General features: G+C 43.7%; 1 protein-coding gene across 2 annotated transcripts in view; it reads right to left on the bottom strand.

The window, feature by feature from the left end:
• lrp1ab (low density lipoprotein receptor-related protein 1Ab) overlaps nt 1-20,762 on the bottom strand; it is an 81,067-nt gene extending 60,305 nt beyond the window's left edge. For both annotated transcript variants that reach the window (XM_035644044.2, XM_035644045.2), the window contains exons 1-2: nt 20,551-20,762; nt 7,347-7,487 (exon numbers count right to left, since the gene is read on the bottom strand). In XM_035644044.2, coding sequence (XP_035499937.2) covers nt 7,347-7,487; nt 20,551-20,623 — 214 coding nt within the window. In that variant the 5' untranslated portion in view covers nt 20,624-20,762. The remainder of the gene's footprint in view (nt 1-7,346; nt 7,488-20,550) is intronic.

The following is a 20,762-nucleotide window of genomic DNA, read 5'->3' as shown; positions in this document are numbered from 1 at the left end:
GGGAGTTTAAAAAAATCCAGTCTCCTTTAAAAAAAAATCACAGCATGACCTAGTCTCTGCGACAGTGACAAACTATCCACTTTCAACCACCAATTCCATATTTTGTTGCTTTTAAAAGGTCTCGGCTTTTACAAACTAAAGTGGTGTTATGAACCAGATTGAGTTAAGTGGTTTTCTAAAACATGGTTAAGAACAGTCTTAGCATATTCTTTTTTTTACCATTTCAATTGGATGCAATGTACCAACATCAAACTAAGTGCCTCATGACAAGAGCACTAAAACACGGGGGAGATATTTTAGTGCTGGAGCCCAGAGTTGTTGTCGCAAACAGGAAAGTCTAGACTCCTTCTCCTTCCTTTTTCTCTCCAAGGTTTTTTGGCATCTGGTGTTTGTCACCTTTCACTGTCAAACTGGAGATTTATGTGGTACCAGTGAAGCAACAGTACTGGGCGTTAAGTAATTTGTCACCTCTACAGTGTCTCTTCTGTACATAAAGGTTCTCTGGCAATCGGATTATTATTCTTACATGATAATCATCTCCGTCTTGTATTATTTTGCAGATACGTTTCTGAAACACTTTCTTCTCTCAACAGTGGTGAGAATATGTTCATATGTGAATTTCACAATCTGGACTGCTCCATCTATGAAAACAAGTATTCGCCCTCAAGCATCATTAGCAGGTGCTGTAGAATTATCTGTTGGAGCACAGAGATGTAATTATCACAGAGCATTATTTTTGGAATAATGTAAAATGCCGCTGCATGCACTGCACAGATTCTTTGGGAGCCTTGGGGACGGCACTGCAGCTGAGAGCAATGTGAGACGCTGGACACAGTGGAGTGGATAACATGCAAAGAAAAGGGGGGAAATTACAACACTTACACCAAATAGAGGGCAGAGTGGGGTTCAATTACCTTATTGCACTAAACTGTGTGATCAGCTAACAGTGACATTAGAATATCCTTGCTGTGTCTTCGGGGATCTCAACTCCCATCTGCTGTGTGAAATCTCTCTTTCCCTCTTAGCTTCGTACATATTAAAGAAGTAAGCGCTGGCATTCATCATGATTAAAACATTAGAAACTATGAGTCATAATACACAACCTATGTTCAGCCTAATCAAAACTCTTGTTGCAGCATGCACTCTGCGCAAACACATTCCCCCCGGAGCATGGCGTAGATTTAGGAAATGTATCACTGCTTGTGTCAGCTACAAATAATTCCCCAAACACAGATTGCGAAACATCGCTCGTATGAGGCTTTGGGTTCCACTAAACTTGTCTGACCAACACAAGGCATCGGAGTTGGGACGTGAGAGACCATCTCCCCCAATGAGTCCTACCCTCCAACACCTCTAGACACCACCATCCCCCATTCCTCAGTTATGCAATGACCTTAAATTTGGATCCCCTGTCGATCTTTTGTCCTGACCATAAAAGCCTCCCTTTCTTCCTGCTCTCTGGGTCCCATGGCAGCCCCTGACTGACTTCCATAAAGTCTGCTGTCAGCTCAAATGAATATGTTGCGTAGGGTGACAGGCAGGCCTTCCCAGTTACCAACTCTCTCTGCTCACACTTTATGGCAGCATGTACAACGAGCACATGGCTATAGGCCAAACCCTACCAAGGCAGCCGTAGCACAGAGAACATACAACATAGCCAACTCTGCTCTCACTGGAAGAAGACATGCCACGCCACGCTTATACACAGACACCATAATCTTGAAGTATGGATATAAATAAGAAAAGCATAGACCTGTAGGTTTGAAATTTGCCTGCAAAAATGTTTTTTTGCCCATGCATACAATAAGTCATCTCTGAAGATTGTCTCTGTGTCACAATTAAATCATCTAACAAATCCAGTCTATTTAGCAAATTCTAAGCCATAACTTGCACGAGTTGTTCTGAAAATGTCTACCAATCTTGGGAAAACCTTCATTATCAACTTCCATTTATTTGATCCAACTACAGTCCACAGTTTTTAACAAGGTGGACAAGCTTTACAGCCACCCTTTATAAGCCCACAGGGGTAGAGTGTTGGACACTTAGAAGATAGAGCTTGGGTGGAGCATCACTTAAGGCAGAATTCTTTCAGTAAGACAGCAATAAAAATCTACTTAATCTGGGTACCTGCTTATTCAAACATTTAAGTCTGTTATATGTGTTGCCACAGTGAAACAGTATGGCGTCAAGCATCATATACAATCCGACTGTCGCTGCATAAAATCCACAGTCCATTTCCCCAAAGTAACACAAAAAAAGAGACGGCTAACAAAGAAAACAAAAAGAAACCAAACAAACCAAATCACTGTCTGCCACAAGGAGGAAAGACTGTGAGGCGATTACACCAGAGGAAAGACTGGAGATGAGATATGAGGAACAGTGAACAAGACAAGACTGGACGTCTGGCTTCTCCGGTCTGGCTCTTTGACAGACGGAGAGGAAAGTCAGGGGGACACAGGACAGAATGAAAGAGGGAGAAAAGGAGACAGGGCGTGGAGGAGACAGCAGAAAAGGGGGAAGTGGTGCCTGTGTGGCGTGAGAAAGCCTTGTGTTCTCTGTCTGTTGATAGGCCGGTGAGGAGGGCTCAGGGCCGCAGACCGGAGGGATTTACAGGGCTTTGCTCCTTCCTCTGTGGAAGCAGTGTGTCAACCACTGCCACTACAGACCCTCCTTCCCCTGCCTGGTGCCCCCTGCAAGTACACCACTGATTACAGTCTATGACAGGACCCCCCCTCCCAACTCTACTGTAAAAGGCTGTTTCTATAGAAAGATGATCGGAGCCGTACAAAGCCACTTCCATTTTCCTCCTGAGCCTACACGGTAATCTGCTCATTTTCTCCAACACAAAAGGCTTTTTTTCTGCAAGATCATCCCTTCTACCCATCGCTCTATGCCTCCATCCCATCCCACCACCACCACTGCTGCAGTCTGCTCTTCCTGGTCGTCTTGGAGAGGCTGCTGGGGCATGACAGTCGCACGGGCCGCACAAAGGAACGGGCTGGTAAGCATCCAGAGGGGGCTCAAGGGGGGGGGGGGGGGGGATAGACAGATAACCTTGTTGTGTGGCCCACAGCAACCGCAGGCAGCTGCATGGAGATGATAACTCAATCTTTTCATCAGACCTTCCTACCAGCATGGCCAGAGACCTTCACGTCCACTGACGTGAGCCAGAATGGTCGTTTGTGGGCCAATGGACGATGTGTGGTTGTCGAAAGGCACATGACATGAAATCAGGAGAGTGTCCGGATTTGATGGTCCACATTTGGCTATTGTTATGTTTAATACTTTTAGCCCCTTCAGCCGTGGGTTCCTCAGTTTCATTATATAACTGCATTCCAGGTATATCCCCTCAAAATTACTTTCTAGCATCGACAAGTGAAGCAAATGAATTTGTGTGTATGAGCCTTCGGAGGAGTGACAAGTGACAAACTGACAGTGTGAGCGCAGGGAGTGGCTTGTCATTTGCAAGTGTTAAATACTTTTGAGTAATCAGCTCATTTTCTCTCCCTGAATGAAAGCGGATAACAGTGCATGGGAAGAGAGAGGCAGGGCATTTGCATGACTGAGATGCCTTTCACCCCCTGCTTGGACGTCCTCCTGTGGACATTTTCATGCTAAATTGGAGGCTAAAAAGTCTAACAGAGAATTAGGGGCAGACAGTTGTTGCATAAGGTTTTTTGATGTTGAAAAGGACTTCATGGCGAGGGCTTCTCATGATGGAGAAAGTGCTTACATGCGAGGCTTACTCGAACATCTGCTCCCATGGCAGGCTCAACCACAATAATGAATCATAATTGCACACAGACTCGGGTCACAGACACAGAGTCAGTGAATTTGTTTTTACAGAACTGTGAAAGGGAATGTGAGTTTTGACACAACACTTTTGATTCATAATACTAACCTAATAAAAACTTAGCCTTAATATAAATCTTTCTGGTCCAAACCTAATCGATTTTATGTGTACTGTCTAAACTCCTGCAAAGAAAGCGATGCATTGACATCACAAAAAACACCCTCATCACTTTATCACTGCTGGATAGAGAGAACTCTTTGACAGCATACCACAACTACCTTTGGGAGCATTAAAGAGTGTCAGTCCTGCACGGAGCACCGTCGTCGAGACGCACTGCATAAACTCCTGCCCAGAGGGCATGTGTCAACCACTTCCTGAGCCCCAAGCCTGAATGTAATTGAGGTGAAACAGTTTGTCTGAAACTAATTGAAGCCATGCAGTGAAGGGGGAGTCAGTGCAGTCCCTGGGAGAGGATGACAGGGTCACACCTGCAGACAGGGGCCTGTGCAGGCAGCCTGCTGATGGCTATCTAAGTGTCTACTAGGGGCAATGTGAGGGAGGTGCACAGGTGGGGGGTCTGAGGGCTCCGACGTCCCTACAGCTGGCAGGCTGCCCACACCTCGACTGATCCATTTATCATGATAATTCATGCAGATCCATGTGCAAAAACACACTTCCATGTCCCGCAGATCCCCGTCACTCTGCCTCAGTACCTAAAGAGGTTAAAGCACAACACTGACCCCCCCTAGTATCTCAACGACAACATGTCAACGCCTCGTGTGATGCAACGTTTTAACCCCACTACTGTGGCAGATGCCTGTCTTTAGCTGCTCAGCATAATTAAAGCCCAGATGAATGGTTTGGAAATGACAGGCAATTAGACCTCCAGGCAGAATGATGCTGATGAGTACACTTTCTTCCAACATGGGTACTAGAGGTGTAGATCAAAGATTGTCACCAGACAGACGCACACTTTTGCAAACATTTCTGAAAGCAAGTGAATTCATGATCAATTTAAACAAAAAAAGGTGGGGTTTGCCAAAAAAACAAAACTGGATCTGCAGCCAAATCAGCTAAAGTCATTGTGCTGTATTTGTCAACACTTAAGCTTTGAGAATGACTGAAATAATGCAGGCAGATTGTGATTTTCCAAAGGTGCCATTTTTAAATAAGGAACAAATCTCTAAGAAACAAATCTCCATATTGGCCACATACGCTGCCTGCATGGTCACAGTCTCTGATCCACACGAAGAATGGAAGTGAAATAAAATGAGATGAAAATGTGGAATCTCAGTGAGTACTCTTTGTAAACCAGGCCTGTAGTTAGTAATTAACTTGAACTGAAGATAATGTCAAAATTATAGGAGCACGCACCAACATAACTCCCGTCAACGTTAACACACAAGTGGTCTGGGTGCATGTTTCGAACACAAGTCTAAAGAGCAGGGAGTTTTCTTGGAAAAGTGACCAAGTTTGAAAGAGAAAGTCAGACTGCTTTTATAAACTCTTCAGCAGAGCAGCGGGTGAACAGATGACACCTTGAACTTAGAAAATAATGAATAGCATCAACACAAAACTCCCACAACTGGCGCAGATCAATCCCCCCTGTAAGATGCTTGGCCCGACTTACCATTTCCACACCGGTTCAGCTGTGAGCAGCATTGTTTACACCATGTCTCTTGTGATGCTTTCCAGTAGGGAAGTAACCAGGCTGATGACCTCCAAACTGTTAAAGCATATGAATGGGACGGCTGGGAAGACTTTTCCATCCCCCTTGTGCCTAGTTTGGCCCGATTTTCAACTTATCTACAATTTTTGGAACACGCCGGCGAGAACCTGATCGGGACCAATGTGTGAACTCTTCAAAGAGTTACCAGGCGCTGCCCTAGTTGGAGGTATCTCCTGGTGAAAGATGGTGTTGTCGGGAACTTTGCCATTAGTCAGAGCAAGACGTTAGATAACCTGTCTCCACCTTTGCTGGTTCAGGCACATTTGTTCTGTAGCTTTATCTGCATCCCTACATTCCAAACACATATTCACCCTTTAACAGGTGGATGAAATAAAACAACTATAGATAAAATCGCAGTCTGGCTGCCTTTCATTTTGATACCTCAACGCACCTTGTCTTTGACTGTGTTTTTTTAAAAGACTGCAAACATACAATGATGCGTAGAGAAATAATTGCAGCAACAGATAGTTATTATGAATGTCTAAGAAACTTGTGCTTTCACTATAGGTAATTCACTGAAGGCCCATGGGATGCGGGTAATTGAGCAGAACATGTCTTGATGTTCTGGTGAAACCCCATTCTCCATCTCTACAGTATATCCAGAAGATGAATCTAACCATTGTCTGTGTCACAGAATTACATAAGTTCTATGGAAAATGTACTCAGTTCAACTCATATGGAAAGGACCCGAAATCAAACGGCGCAGCTCGATTGAGCGAATTATGTGGGTCACACTTACATCAATTTTTTTCTCATTTTGGTGATTGCTGACATTTACCAAACTAGAGTTGATCATTTTCTTCCCTTCTGAAAAAACCTTAGGCAATTTATTGTCCCTAAATTTATTCAATGCTTTACAAATAAAGAGTTGAGCTGTTAGAAGTAAATTCACACAGTGAAACCTGTATGAATCTATAAAAACAGAAGCTTAATAGACAGAATGTGTGACTATTATGTTCAGCTTCACCTTTATATCCTGTGAACCAGAAGATATTTGGTAGCTCATTAACAGACCAAACTATTTCAAAGACTGGATACGCAATACAGGACAAATCTGTGCATGGGAAACATGGGAATTTTTATTTTTACAATTTCACCACCTACAGTTAATATTTTATGAGCCTATTCATGAGCACATCATCATAATGCAACAGATCACCCTGAGCTATCTCACACATTTTAATCCCTAATCCTATGTGTTGATGCTTAATTGTGTTTGCACCCAAAATAACAAGCCTCTTTAATGCATGGTGTCAGCTGCTTGTCTCTGCCTGCCAGACAATTGTGAGAATACTTGTGGCATGACAGATGTGAGGTGTGGCACATGCAGACAGTAAAATCACCATTAGTGCCTGCATATAAACAGAGGGGAGGCTTTTACCAGGGAGAGTTTATGGACGCAATGACAGGATGGGGCGGCTGACAGAAGTGAGTGGCTGGGACAAAACTCTTAGGGACTGCGCGGCTCCCGCAAGAGTCCAGACAACGGCAGACACATCCCCGAACATCCAGACTAAACATGGCCATATAATTAGAGCTATAATTCAGCAGAGCAGCCAGAGCGCACACTGTGAGCCTGTGTCCTTCTTGGATCAGGGCATAGCCCATCCTCTCATTCAGGCCTAAATTAAACCGCCTGAGCAGTGTGCTGTTTAAATACCGTTTAAGGGAGGATGATTGGAAAAAATAGCAATCTCAAGGAAACAATGCTGAAAAAATCTGGTAATAATCCTCGTCGCTCTGAACCAGCAGCTTGGAGAGAATATGAGGACACAAACCTGCTGAGAGACACTTTCAGTGGCTATACTTTCATGTTCTACTTACAGATATCTGGTGATTCATCTGAGCCATCTGGACAGTCCTTCTCTCCATCACAGCGCCAGCCTTTGGAGATACAGGTCACCTGGTCCTTACAAACAAACTGCCTGAAGCTGCAGGTCTTGGGATGGTCTTCATCTTTGGGAGCTGGGGGGGGGCGGGGGAACCAGGAGAGTTGACATCATGAAAAACAAATCCATTTGAAAAACAAATCCATTTAGAGAAAAATGCAATGCACAAGCACTCAATCTAAAAATTGCTCTCCCAAAAGTGGATGTTGTTTTTTTCTCTTTTTTTTTTTTTAATCTGTTCTTAAATTTCTCATTTTCTAACAACCACCCACTCCTGCTCAGTATCTACATAGGAAATTTCAAGTTTGAAATAGCACAGATCTTAACTCAGCGGGCTAAAGCAGCATGCAAGGGTCAACCCAAGTTTACAATGATGTTTTTGTATCAAAAGACCCACAGGCACACTCTATTCAGGAAAAAAAACCTCCTCTACAAGTTTACAACCAACAGTGGGGCCTTTTAGTTCTGGTTTGTTTGTTGTTTCCCCTTCTTCTTACGGACATCTCATTTCTTTTCCTTTTTTTTTTTATCACTCTAAAGGTGTTTTTCAACTCTCCCCACAGAGGCTCTTTCATGTGTCGTGGCACAGACATAACTGGGCATTCAATCTCCGTCTGACCCATGGGAAAGTGCAGAGCGCGGTAGTTCTGGGCAGTAAGTCAGCACAGATTGTTGAGGTGCACCACAGCAATGCTGACGACCCATTGGCTGTGCGACACTGCTGACATGTTTGAACTCGGCCCTGCTCAAACGGAGCTCTACCTTCACAGCTTTGCATCAGTCTGTCAACACTCGTATCCAAATTTATCTTAAAGGGTCTGTTCCTCGAAATTACAAAAAAGGAATCGCTCACGTCTTGTGGTATCTAGCCATTTTGGTTTGATTTGGTTTTGGGATGTATTGGGAGATCTGTCTCTGACATGTGTCTGAGATTTGTGCTGCCACCTCAACAGTGAGGTTAATGGAACTGTGCTGCTGACGACACAATTTTCCGTTTTCATATGGACTATTTTTTTAGTTGACAGAAGTTCCACTGAAAACCGATCACGGCAAAGTCTGTTTGATAGGATCATTGTTTCTGAAAGACACCTGTTCAGTTTTTAACATACGGACCATTGATGGAATTCTATTCGCCTATTGAGGTGATGGCAGAAACCTCACATGGATATCTCAAAAACTGGAGAAATAAAACCACAAATACTGAAAAGGCTACACATCACGGTGAATAGGAACATGCTTTCAGCCTGCGCACTGGCATTGCTGGGAGCATGGTATTGTTTTCAACCGTAGCTGTGTATGTGTGTGTGTGTGTGTGTGTGTGTGTGTGTGTGTGTGTGTGTGTACAAAATAACTCAACGAGTTATGATTTGATTTTCACCAAACTTGGTGGGATGATGACTTGGGAGGGTATCTCCAGATGATAAACTTTGGCAGCGGATTGGTGGAGCAGTACTGATTCATTGTATAGCTGTGTGCAGTGCTCGTTGCCCTCTGTTTGCTCTCTCCCTCCCTCTCTCTCTCATTCTCTTTCTGCGTCAGTGTTCCGTTAAAACATCCATAAAGTCTTTACTTTCCTCGGCAGGCAGTCTTCAGCAAAACATCGGTATGGCCATACATTTCTCAGCAGGCAGGCAGACCTGCCTTTACTGTGCATCTGGTTTGCATGAAGGCTTACTGTGTGCACACAGCATGTTCACAGGGCATTACTAGAATATTAAAAAGTTAAAATTGCCTGATTAGGGTACAACCAACACGCGTGCAGGGTATGCATCACCACTCTGATCCTTTTCATTATGTAATTTGGTCTTGAGTCAAGAGTAAATTTTCAAGCTCATTATTGACATAATCCGTCACTTAACTAGCCACGTCAAACCTGCATACAAATCATAAGAGACAAAGCCAAATTTCTGGTAATATTTCTTGAAAAAGAAAATCACATAGGCCAGACCAAGCAGGAGGCTGCTGTTTCTGCATTGTTGGGCAGCAATGCTCTGGGCGGGAAGGACAGCGCCGAAGGACTCATTGTGATTCTCTGCAGGGACTTAGCCCTCTCTCGTCCTGGATGACTTGCCTCCCTACGTAGTTGGCAGGCAGGGAGGTGTTTGGGGTGGGCAGTCGGGTGGTGTGGGGGTGCACCGCAAGGGGGCTGGGATGTGACTGAAATCACAAGAGAGCATGAGGCTTGTGTATCATTGCAATCCCAGCCCCTTCGAAGACTAAAGGGTTCAGACCCTGGTCTTTTTTTTTCATGTGACGATGAGGTGTATGTGTAAGTCAAACACTAAGACGCCTGAGTGTCATGTTGTTGTAAATGCAATAAGAGGCTAAAACATTTCATGGATTAGATCACAGCACATCAAGACCTTGATATTTGAAGAGATTAAGAGAAAGTGGGGGCACTGGATTTTAAAATGCAGAGCTGTTGCCCTGTTCTTCTCTTCACACAATGACAGAGTCAAAGCTTGTCAAAGCTTAATGTATGAAATTCAAGTGATGCCAGAGAATAAGATGCCACTAGACAGAGGCCATATTGAATATCATGAGCCTGAGATGAGAATTAGAAAGAGAGCTGTAGAAGAATGGATAGATAGATGACATGCACACACTCGACCACTTGGTGACTAGCCATGGCTTGAGGCCAGTTTCTTAGCTTTGCTTTTTTTTCTTTTTAGCTCGCCAATGTCCTGGTACATTTTGGTATGGTGGTAAACACACTGGATTTATGTACTTACGCTGCCATTTAATCTGCCTAAACAACCAAACAAACGGCCACATTGACTGGGACCCGAGCTGAAACGACTGCGATGTGGAGGCATTCCCTCGGTCTCTTTGGTCCCAATGTGAAGCAGCTGGGCTGAGCCAGTTGTTCCTTGTGAGTGGGCATAAAACTGGAAATAAAACATTGTGGTTTCTAATTTTATCATCGCTTTACACACCAGCATGAAATGACCACAGAGGGGAGAACCTCTGAACCTAATTGGAGGTTGTGGCTGAGGAGGGGTTACAGTCTGGGGCAAATACTGGCATCCTTCCCTCTCAGTAGTCCTCTTTCAAAGCCCACTTAAAATATCTCAGACAGAGATGTGAATTGTTAATTCAGCCTGCAAAGTCGCTTTTTCCCCAAAGTTGCTGCCAAAATGCCGACAATTTTTGAAGGGTCCAAATCAGCCTGGGATGTTAAAACCATTTGAGTTCTCTTTGCCTACAAAAGGGGATGAAGAAGGCCTTTATTTTGTGTCTTGGGATTGGCCCAACAGAAAACACCAATCCCATTGAATCAAGGTACATACTCCACTTTCAGGAACTCCCATAAGCCCCGTGTGTTTGCCTCCAACAGTTCTCTGCTGATAATGCCATCCAAACTAAAGCATTTACTGCCTCAGCTGAAGGGCAATGTGATCACCTTACTATGACTAAATGGTAGGAAATCCCATTAAGGGGGCAGGTAATCATGTTTTCAAAAAATTATAACTTCACCTTCTGTTGCATATAATTTTTTTTTAAAAGTAAGATCAGTATGATATACCCTTACCCGTGGAAAAACTGTTCCCTCTGCATTAACATAACCTGAAAAAAAACAACCACCCTGTGGTACAGCAAACGTGCATCTTATCAGAGAGGAAAATGAGAAAACTAGCTTCCTCAGCCTTTGTTGAAACCCTCAGAAGTTTTGAATTTCACACCACTATGGAAGGTCTTCAGGAAACAGTTTCTATTTATGTTGAGAAATTCCACTATGTATGAATATCTTTATTTGGCTGGTTTAAAAAGAAAAAGAAAAAGGCATGTTTTTAAAACATCGGCCTTCCACAAAACCAAAATGCCTACCTCTGACACTCTGATGTAGTCACAACATCTTTCACTGTGTTTTTTTATGTAAAATATCTTTATCGGGGAGTGATACAGTAAAGCTTTTCAACATGAATACTGACAAACTACCCAAAAGGGATTAAAGGGCAGCCCTCTGGAAATGTCCTGAGTATTTGTCCAGTAGACATGGAATAAGTGCTTCTACTCAACTATTTAATCCTCTTAAATGAAAGGGTTTTTTCAATGTATTTTGTGTCCTCACTTGGAGAAGGAACCTGCACTGGGATGTTTGTTGTCAAAATCTGCTTCCTGTTAAACTGACATGGGAAGCCTGTTGATCTCTCATTATATTACGAATAAAACTAAAACTCATTTATTATTTCACAACCAACACTAACACGTGAAATCATCATTCTGTTTAAAGTTAGGGAGAATTGTATATTTTACAAGTATTACACATTACAGCCTAAATCTAAACCATCTATTTTGCAACTGCATGTGTCGCATGAATATTTTGGTCCAATCGTGAAACTCTTGGTATGAAAATCGAGCTATGAACCAAACTGAAGGTCGAAGTTCAAGGTCTGAACCGGAACTATAGATTTGAAGAATGGTTGCACCCCTCCTTAACAAATATTTAAATCCTGAGGAGACAAACACACAACGCTATAAATCACTGAGTTGCTTTCTTGTACGTGGATGTCCAGGCTCAAATTGGCCGACATGGTTTGACTTAGAGCATACTGCCACTTGTATGGCGCACACACTGTATTTCCTTATGCAGGGCCACTGGAGCTCTGGGCTGTGTAAACAGTGCACACTGAGTTGCCCCTGAGCACCGTGCATGGCAAAAAGCATTAAATTCAAGTGAATGAGCAAATGCATGAACGTGCTCGGCCCCTATAGAAAAGTCCCCCTTGAGTGGCTAAAAACAGCAATGAACTACTTTCAAGGTCTTCCTTTCATTTGCGAGACTGAAGTTGAGGTTTTGTTTCGTTTTCATGCAACCCAAAAACTTTGCAAAACAATCTCAAATGCCAAAAAGGAACTCTGTGGGATGGAACAGGATGGGTCGGCGAGTAAATGGTGTTGTGGCACCAATTCAGCAGCCAAGTGATGGAGGCCTCGAGACACTATCACCAGCTGGGACTCAACACTGACCCCCCCCCCACACACACACACGATCTGCCTCCCTCAATATGGCCCTCCGTGCTCTACAAATCAACTCCAGATCCATGCAGCACATTCCAGCGCCTTCTAATTGATTTCATGTGTACAGCTTTGCCTCAAAAAAAGACAATCTGTTACAAACGAGCAGCTAGATTTGAAAGGAACCAACCGGCTTTGCTTTTGAATTCAAGGGAAGCATACTTGTTACTAGATTGTCTTTGCTGCAAGACTGTAGGAGAGCACTGACTTTATGCTGCACGTGATTTAAAAAAAGTTCTATTTGCCTTTAATATGCATTGCAAGTTTTCTTTAGTAAAAAACACCACACAGCACAAAGATCATGGCCACTATCCAAATGCACACAAAACACAGACTCGGCAAGAGTGTTCACCCAACGAACTGTTATTTGAAAAGCACTTTTGTTTCTCAAGCCTGCGACAAGAGAACATCTTAGTATTCAACCAACCCAATCACCTTGTGGATAATGTCTAAGCTGAGCAACAGAGCATGGATTCTATTAAATGCTGTTAAAAGACAACAGTACAAAGGAGAATTTGGAATGACTTGAATGGATGAATAAATAAATAGGACTCTGGCTCTCGATGGTTGTTGCTGGGTACAACTGCAATGGCAGGAGAAAGTGGGAACAAAACCACGGCTGTTTCTCATCACCCACCACTTCTCTTCCCTTCCCGGTCCTCCACTGTGGAGCTCAGGTCTTCCCGACTGTTCTCGGGGAGTGAGAGAGAAGGAAAAAAAGCAAACAGACTACAGCATGTAATCAGACCCCTGAGGTCAAGTTTGAAGTGATTTCTCTGTGCTCGGTTTAGCAGGATTTCAAAGCAAGAATCCATGCATTATGAGCAAAATTAAAACCAAACAAGGACCACGGGGAGGAGAATGGAGAAAGAGTGAGGCTGTCCTCCCTTCATTTTTGTGCAATATTAATTATTCAGAAGGAAGAGTGACTCTTGTTTTTAAAACCAGAGTCTTTCAGATGTAAAAAGTGGTGTATTTATGGTATGAGATGCTAGAATGTGCCGAACGCTCCCATATGTATGAATGGAGATAAATGTGCTTCTAATGTAAGGCCGTCCCTCTGCTGAATCTACTCCTTCAATGACGCCACTGTCCAGTGTCCATATAGTGGAAACGACTACTTAGCTTTGTGTCAAGCACCGAAGCACTTTAACCAGCTCACAGTGCGCATGTAATGTCCAGTGGCTATCCAAGCTCTAATCCACAATAACTATTTTCAAAAGAGGTTGAGCATGCATACACATCAGAAGACCGAGTCGGAGTCTGTGCCCACTCTTGTGCCTGAAAGCCCTGTTTTTGTGTCGTCGCACAACAAAAGGGTGCAGCTTTGACCCGAGAGGTAACCTGATGAGGCTCTGCAGGATGTCACAGGCCAGAGCAGTAAAATGCAACGCAGTAAAAAAGACCAGCACTGAGTGAGTGTGATTGATGGACATAAAGACAGATGTAAATGGGCTGATGGTGCGGCCAAAGGAGAGTTCTTCTTCTACACGCCCTGTAGTCTCTGCTGCATAGCACATTTCTTTGCACCCATAGAGGAAGAGTCAACCCAGATTCAGCTGTTACAAAAACAGGATATGGGGACCACAAAATGAAGGCTGGACCACATAAACTGAGGCCTTCACTGCAATCCAGAGGACTGTACATCCCGGCTAGCCCCTGTCCTTCAGTTACCACTCTACTTTGGTTGAAGGATGAAATGTTTCTGTGATTTAATGTGAGCGGATCTCTATGAATCCCTTATTAGATTCACTGTAAGGGGAGGCAGGAGGGAGTAACGTTCCTGGCTGAATAATTAAGAGGAACGACTCATAAACAATGCACAAATGAGCTGTCATCCAGTTCACATCTTAACAGATGACCTCTTTGTTCAGTGGTGAGAAATCCTAACACTTGAATGTGTGTGATACATAAAAGGTCTTAACGTTTCATGCAACATTCCTTAGGCGTTCGGAAAATGAGGGCTGGCACTATGATGCCGGCATGGATGATTTAACTCTCCTGAAGGGCAGTTTTTTGATTTTTTTGCATTAGCTTTCTTGAATGATTGTCCTACAGAAAGAGAAAAGCACAGCTTGGCAGTTTAAGTTATAGACAACACACACACACACACCCTACAATCTTGATGGTGTTGTGGAGGAACACAGTTTGAAGCTGATAACAGAATCAGACAAAGAAATACAACCTCACTCACACAAAAGGCTGTAATTTTTATGTTTTTGAAATCTAAACACATGACGCTTGAGTGTTCACTTCAAAAAGTGGAACCAGCCTTGACATTTGGTTTTCTGTGACAGCATCAATGAGGTCAACACGTCTTTCAGAAACACCTCTTGACTGAGATTACAAACACTTTCCTCAGGAATGATTTTACAAGAGCTTTTTGGGGAACACCAGAACTGGTGGCTGATAAAACTTGAATGTATCAGCGGGCAAAGGAAGTGTGTTGTATCTATGTTTAATAAGAAGTATGCTTGTGTGTGATTAAAGCCTAATCATTTTGAATAGCATGACATCATGAATGCTATTTCATTACTGTCATACTTAATGTTTTCTTAATATCTTGACCTTTTCAATCCTTCGCAAGGGGCTTTTGTTGATAATGTCGGTGTTGACAACAAAATTTCATTAATAAATTTGTAATTTTACTCATGTATTTCAAGTATTTTATGGGAATAATATAGTATATTGAATAAGAGGATATCAGTTATATTAATTAGTTTTACTAAGAGCCAGTATCTTGTTGTTGGTTTGAAATGCTGTGCTGAAGTAAAAATGCTGTGCTGAAGTAATTATCAGATGATTGGTTAGTTTTGGGGCTAATCTAGCAAATAAGGCACCTTAAAAGAACTTAATCACATTTGTTCAAAAATCATAAAACAATCAAATATCACAATAAAGTAGTCCAACAGTTGTTCACAGTGGTCTAATTCATCCATTGACATACGAGATAAAGTTTAGCCCATATCATCCAACGGCAGCGTCATATCACCCTGACGTACTAGCAGTGGTATTTCAGTCTCATGAACAAGGTCAACACCTAGTATATGGCTGAACTTTGAAGAATCAATGTGCTGTGGAGCCACAATACGTTTATTAGCATATCAATGACATCAGTGTATTAACATTCTGTCCAGTGTCTGACACGTTTAGCCCTTTTTCTCTTTGCACATTGGCTCAATCAGACATTAGCTGGACTTTGTACAAGGGAGCTGTTGGGCAACATTTGGTTAATGTCTGGGTAAACTGGTTCGGTCATTTGTGCACTGCTCACACATACAGCTCCTCCAATGTCGACAAATGTTCAGGGATGCATGTCATGTTTCATGTTGCTTGTCTGTCAGATAGTCTGGGTAACAAACCGCTGCTCCGCCTGCAGACGCAGAGAGAGGCGTCACTCTCGCTCGCAGGGCAGCACTGGCAATTGTCTTCTACAGAAAGTAGCTAAGGTTTGTCGATAGATTTGTCGATGAGTGTTTTTTTGGAAACAAGTCGCTAAAGGGGGACAAAACTCTTTATGCCAATTCATTTTGAAAGAGCAAACAGCCAATGGGGAAACTCCCAGAACTCAGCCAGCTGATCAATAGTGTAATTTCAGTCCAGCTGCTTTCAGACATGCACTGAAGTCCAGACATTTCCCTGAACTTTTCCAGATGGGCTGTTTAACATGTGAGAAGGCAAACGTCTGAAAGGTTGCTCCGGACATTTTCCCAGATCTTTTCCTGCCAGCCCCCTCGGAAAATTTCTGGAAAATGTCCCAGTGAGCCCATGTGAGAAAACAGCAGGAACATTTATGGAAGATTCACTGCGGAAGAGTGGGCGCTCTACCCCTCACTTAAACGTTCCAGAAATGTTCCTGCTGTTGTTGATGTGTCTGACTCGTACAATGTCCTGCGGCATTCTTCATATGTCCCGATTTTCCAGACATTTTCCGGAGTTCAGGTCTGAAGACAGCTTTAGACACAAGCCACCCAGCTGACCAGTGCTGCAACTGGTCCAACGGACGAAAATAATGAATTCAGACCAGATCAGAGACTCTAATGAGAGTAAATAGTTTCGACACCGTGCAGCAGTCCACGAAATTGGAATCTTATCGCCATATATTAGATCCTCCACTCGGACCAGGTGTGAAAGCAACCAGGGGTCCCTGCGATCAAATCGATTCTCCAGCCAAGCGCAGAGCCAGCAACACCAGCAACATCGGCGGCGTGCATGAGCGCGAGTGGGTAAAGCCAGTATTCTCACAGCTGTGCCAGGTATCGGGGCAAACATTGCAACCCTTTGTAACATTTGAGCAAGTCTGTGCACTCCCTTTATGGAGGGCATAGAAAAACCGGTCTATTTCCCTATTCCATTAGTAAAGTGGGTTTTGTTCATATGTGGCATGTTCAAAGAACCTACTTTCTAAGAGACATCATGATATAAATGACAGGGAAAGAAAGCAGAAAATGCACCGGCATAGCCTGATTTAATCGCCTACAGAGACCCAATGAATCCTGCAAAGCCGCATCAACACACACACTCCCTCACGCTCCCGACTTTGTTAAAGAAGCCGCTCTGTGCCTTTTTTTGGGTCTTAGATGCTAAACAGGGTAAACAGTGGTGCAGCTCGCAGAAAACACCAATTACAGTGCACCCCCTGCTATTCACAATTAACAAACACTCTTTCATCTGCGGTCTCACGCCTTCAGTACGCCAGGGACAACACTGCAGACGCTTACCCTCGTCTGCTTTTACCTTCTAGACACAGTCGATTGCGATGCAGTGCAGGAAGTCGAGGGAGAGAACGGCGGATCTTTTCTGCAGTTTCGGTCAAGAATCCCACCGTCTGCTATTATCATTTCACAAATACTTTCACTAGATCGGGACCTAAATGCAAAACACCTGCACATAAGCTTTACATCAGATTTTTCGCAAAAGCCCAGCCAAAGAATGTATCAGAACTGGACACTTGGCCACATTTCACTGCAAATATTCCATGGTTTATTTTATCCTCTGTTTCTTTGTGAGAAGACTCTGAATGGCAGAAAAGCTCGCTGGGGATTATCTGCATTATGTGATAACGAGTGCGGTCCACAGATAACCTCAGGTGTGCCGGGCTACAATAACCACTCCCCAGTGGCCACTGTTCGGAAGAGCTGCAGACGGCAATCCGAGTTCTATTATCTGTAGAATTTGTATGAAGGATGCTGAATTTTTCCAGCAGATGTTTCCAGTGACAGTTCTAAGAAAAATGCATAGCCAGGTCCCAATAAAAAGGTCAGGCAAACAGAGTGTAGGCTCCTCAGGAATTCAACCTCTTTAGCCTCTGACCCACATTTACACTTTTCACAAACAGGATTCTTCTGCTGCTTAGAGCTTGTTGAGATCCAAAAACATAGGCTGCAAAATAATGTAAATCAAAACTACAAATCAGACATTTTTTTCCAGAAAAAGAGCCGAGGCATTTGCTGTAATGTTGAGCCGAGCTGAAACAGTTGGTTGATTAATTGTTCAGTTGGAACCAATTTGATTGAGATCGCAAGTTACGACTGTCTCCATTTGCAGTTGATCGTTTCGATCGATTATAAAATGATGCGGAAATAGTGAAAAGTCACAATCACAATTACCCACATTTATAAGTGTCATCCTCAAATTACTTGTTTTGTTCAATCAAAAGTCCAAAACCCCAAAATAAACATAAAAAACCTCACATACAACAAAGAAAAGTTGCAATTGTGAAGCTGGAACTTCAGAAAGTTTGGGCGTTTTTAGATTTAAAAAAAAAGATGATTTAAAATGATTAAACGATCTAAACAGTTGCCAGTTCATTATCTGACAATTGATTTATCGGGTATTCTACTTCACTATTTCACTACTTACAATACTACAATAATTACAATTCAATACTTCACTCTGTTCTATTATAATCAAAAACTGAATATATTTGGGTTTCGTGCTGATGGTTGGACAATCGTTACATGTCACTCTGGGATCTAGGAAACTGTGTTCTGCATTTTTTTTTTCCTGCACTTCCCTTGCAGTGTGAAGACCAAACAATTTATGAATTCATTGCCAAAATGAAGTGCTGATTAATCAGTGATTAAGATAACTGTTATCTGCATCCACACAACGATCACCAATTCAAACAGCATCTATGTATAGTCACATTCCATCATATAACAACGGATAAAGTAGGTCAACTAGGCTCAAAGAATTGGACTGGATTTTCTCCGTCTAAAAAGGGAAACACCATTAACACCCACAATAATAAACGTAAGTCGGCTTCAAAAGATAAACAACAAACAAAGAGGTCTGTCCAATGTTTAACTGTGAACTACGGCCTTTTGACCCCGCTGTCACTAATCCTTTCTCATTCATTAATTCATGCTGTGAACCAGTGGTGATCCAGACAAATCCATTCCGAGTGGCCGGCCTCGGGGTTTGCATCCACTCACTTTCTTCTACCAAACACTGGACCAAGCAGAGAGGCTGGTACATCAGTGGTTAGTAATGACATCACACACACACACACACACACACACACACACACACACACACACACACACACACACACACACACACACACACACACACACACACACACACACACACACACACACACACACACACACACACACACACACACACACACACACACACACACACACACTACTGTCCCTAACTCCCTGTGATGTAACTGCGCTGCCATACCCGGAGAATATCCCGGGCGGATTCTTGAATTTCGCCTCACCTCTCCCCCACCATCCGCGCCCAACCCCACCCCTTGCAGTGGCGCATCTAAAGTTGGATTAATGGTCTCCCTGTGTCCAGATGTTACATACTGATGGAGGAGGGAGGAGCTTGCAGACTCCTGAATCATATAGCCCCCACTAGCCTTGAGCAGCAGCCAACATCAAAAATCCAATGACTCTTACGTGAGATCTTCCAAAGCAGAGAAGGGCAGAAGAGCAGTGGCTGGATCCTAGTGTCACAACATCAGAGTGAACATGGACCAGAAGAGTGAGCTCCACTGTTGGACTGATATTAAAAACATCTACAGGTCAGACCTGAATGGGACAGAGGGCGGCAGTGCTACATGACTTCATCCAATACAGGTTTTAACAGACACACAAATACATTCTGGATGACTGGCAGACTCCAGAATATGATGTGCAGGCCCCACTGCTCTGCACTTTCCAGCGTTGCCTCCAAGTGCTCAGGGGAGAAAAAGCAGCTGTTGGCTCAACAGGTCTGCGGTGCGTTGAGAGGCTGTGGTTATTCACCATGATGGGACTCGGGAGCATTCAGGAGGATCCGGGCACGACGGTGCCTGACTGTCACCGATAAACGGCGACTCCTTCGCGGGCAGCTGTGTGTACAGGCAGGGACAAGTCGCGCCGTCTCGATCACACAAGCGCAACACCACCGTTGTGTTCACATGCGCAAAGTCACCGAACACAAACGTGGACAACGGATGCGGAGCGACGGCTCCCGCGCGCTTTATATATATATATATATATATATATATATATATATATATATATATATATATATATATATATATATATATATATAAACAGCACGCTTTTTTATTTATTGTATTTTGTTTGGATGGTATAGCTACCACTATGGTATGGCCACACAGAGGAATTGGATGTTTTGGATGTGGGGGTTGAGCCATTTTGTCGCATGTAAGTCATGGAATGATTTAGTATTTCTGTCGACAAGGGGCTCGTTCCAGTAAGTGTTTGCGATCTCGCCTTGTACCTGCTGGATGTCCCCACTGTGAATGAGCCCCACTGTGCGCCAGGCCCGTTCCGTCTGCCACTGCTGGGGGGGGGGAAACGCAGGCAGGTTTTAGGCCACCGCTTGTTATTTGTGCGCTATACTTTCTCTTGATTCGAGGCTTTTTCCCCTTCGCGATCGATCCTCTCTGAAGAGCGCACGGTGTCATTGTGAACACGCACTGGTTTGGTTGGCTGTGTTGGGGGTGGGTTTTTTTTTTATTATTGGCGATGTTGCCTCCAACTCTGGTGAACAACAGGCCTGTGCAGAGATGCTTTGCAGAGAGAGAGAGAGAGAGATGAAGACAGAAGAAAGTGGTTCGCAGTGCAAGAGAACACAACAGGGCTTCTTACCTACGGTGGCACCGTTAGGAGACACGATCTCCACGCAGAGCATAAATCCCAAGCAGAGCCACCTCATCGCCATCTCCAGCGCAATGCCCGGCGGCACCGCCGTTAGAAGGGACCGGGGGCAAAGTTGGCCGGATCTCTGAAACCAAACGAGCCGATCGACCGCCTCATCCGAGCCCCCCCGCCAGTGGTCCGGGGTGCGATTGTCCGTCCGT

The sequence above is a fragment of the Scophthalmus maximus genome, chromosome 3 (assembly GCF_022379125.1).
Source record: "Scophthalmus maximus strain ysfricsl-2021 chromosome 3, ASM2237912v1, whole genome shotgun sequence".
Taxonomy (NCBI): domain Eukaryota; kingdom Metazoa; phylum Chordata; class Actinopteri; order Pleuronectiformes; family Scophthalmidae; genus Scophthalmus; species Scophthalmus maximus.
This window is presented reverse-complemented; position numbering and strand designations above follow the sequence as displayed.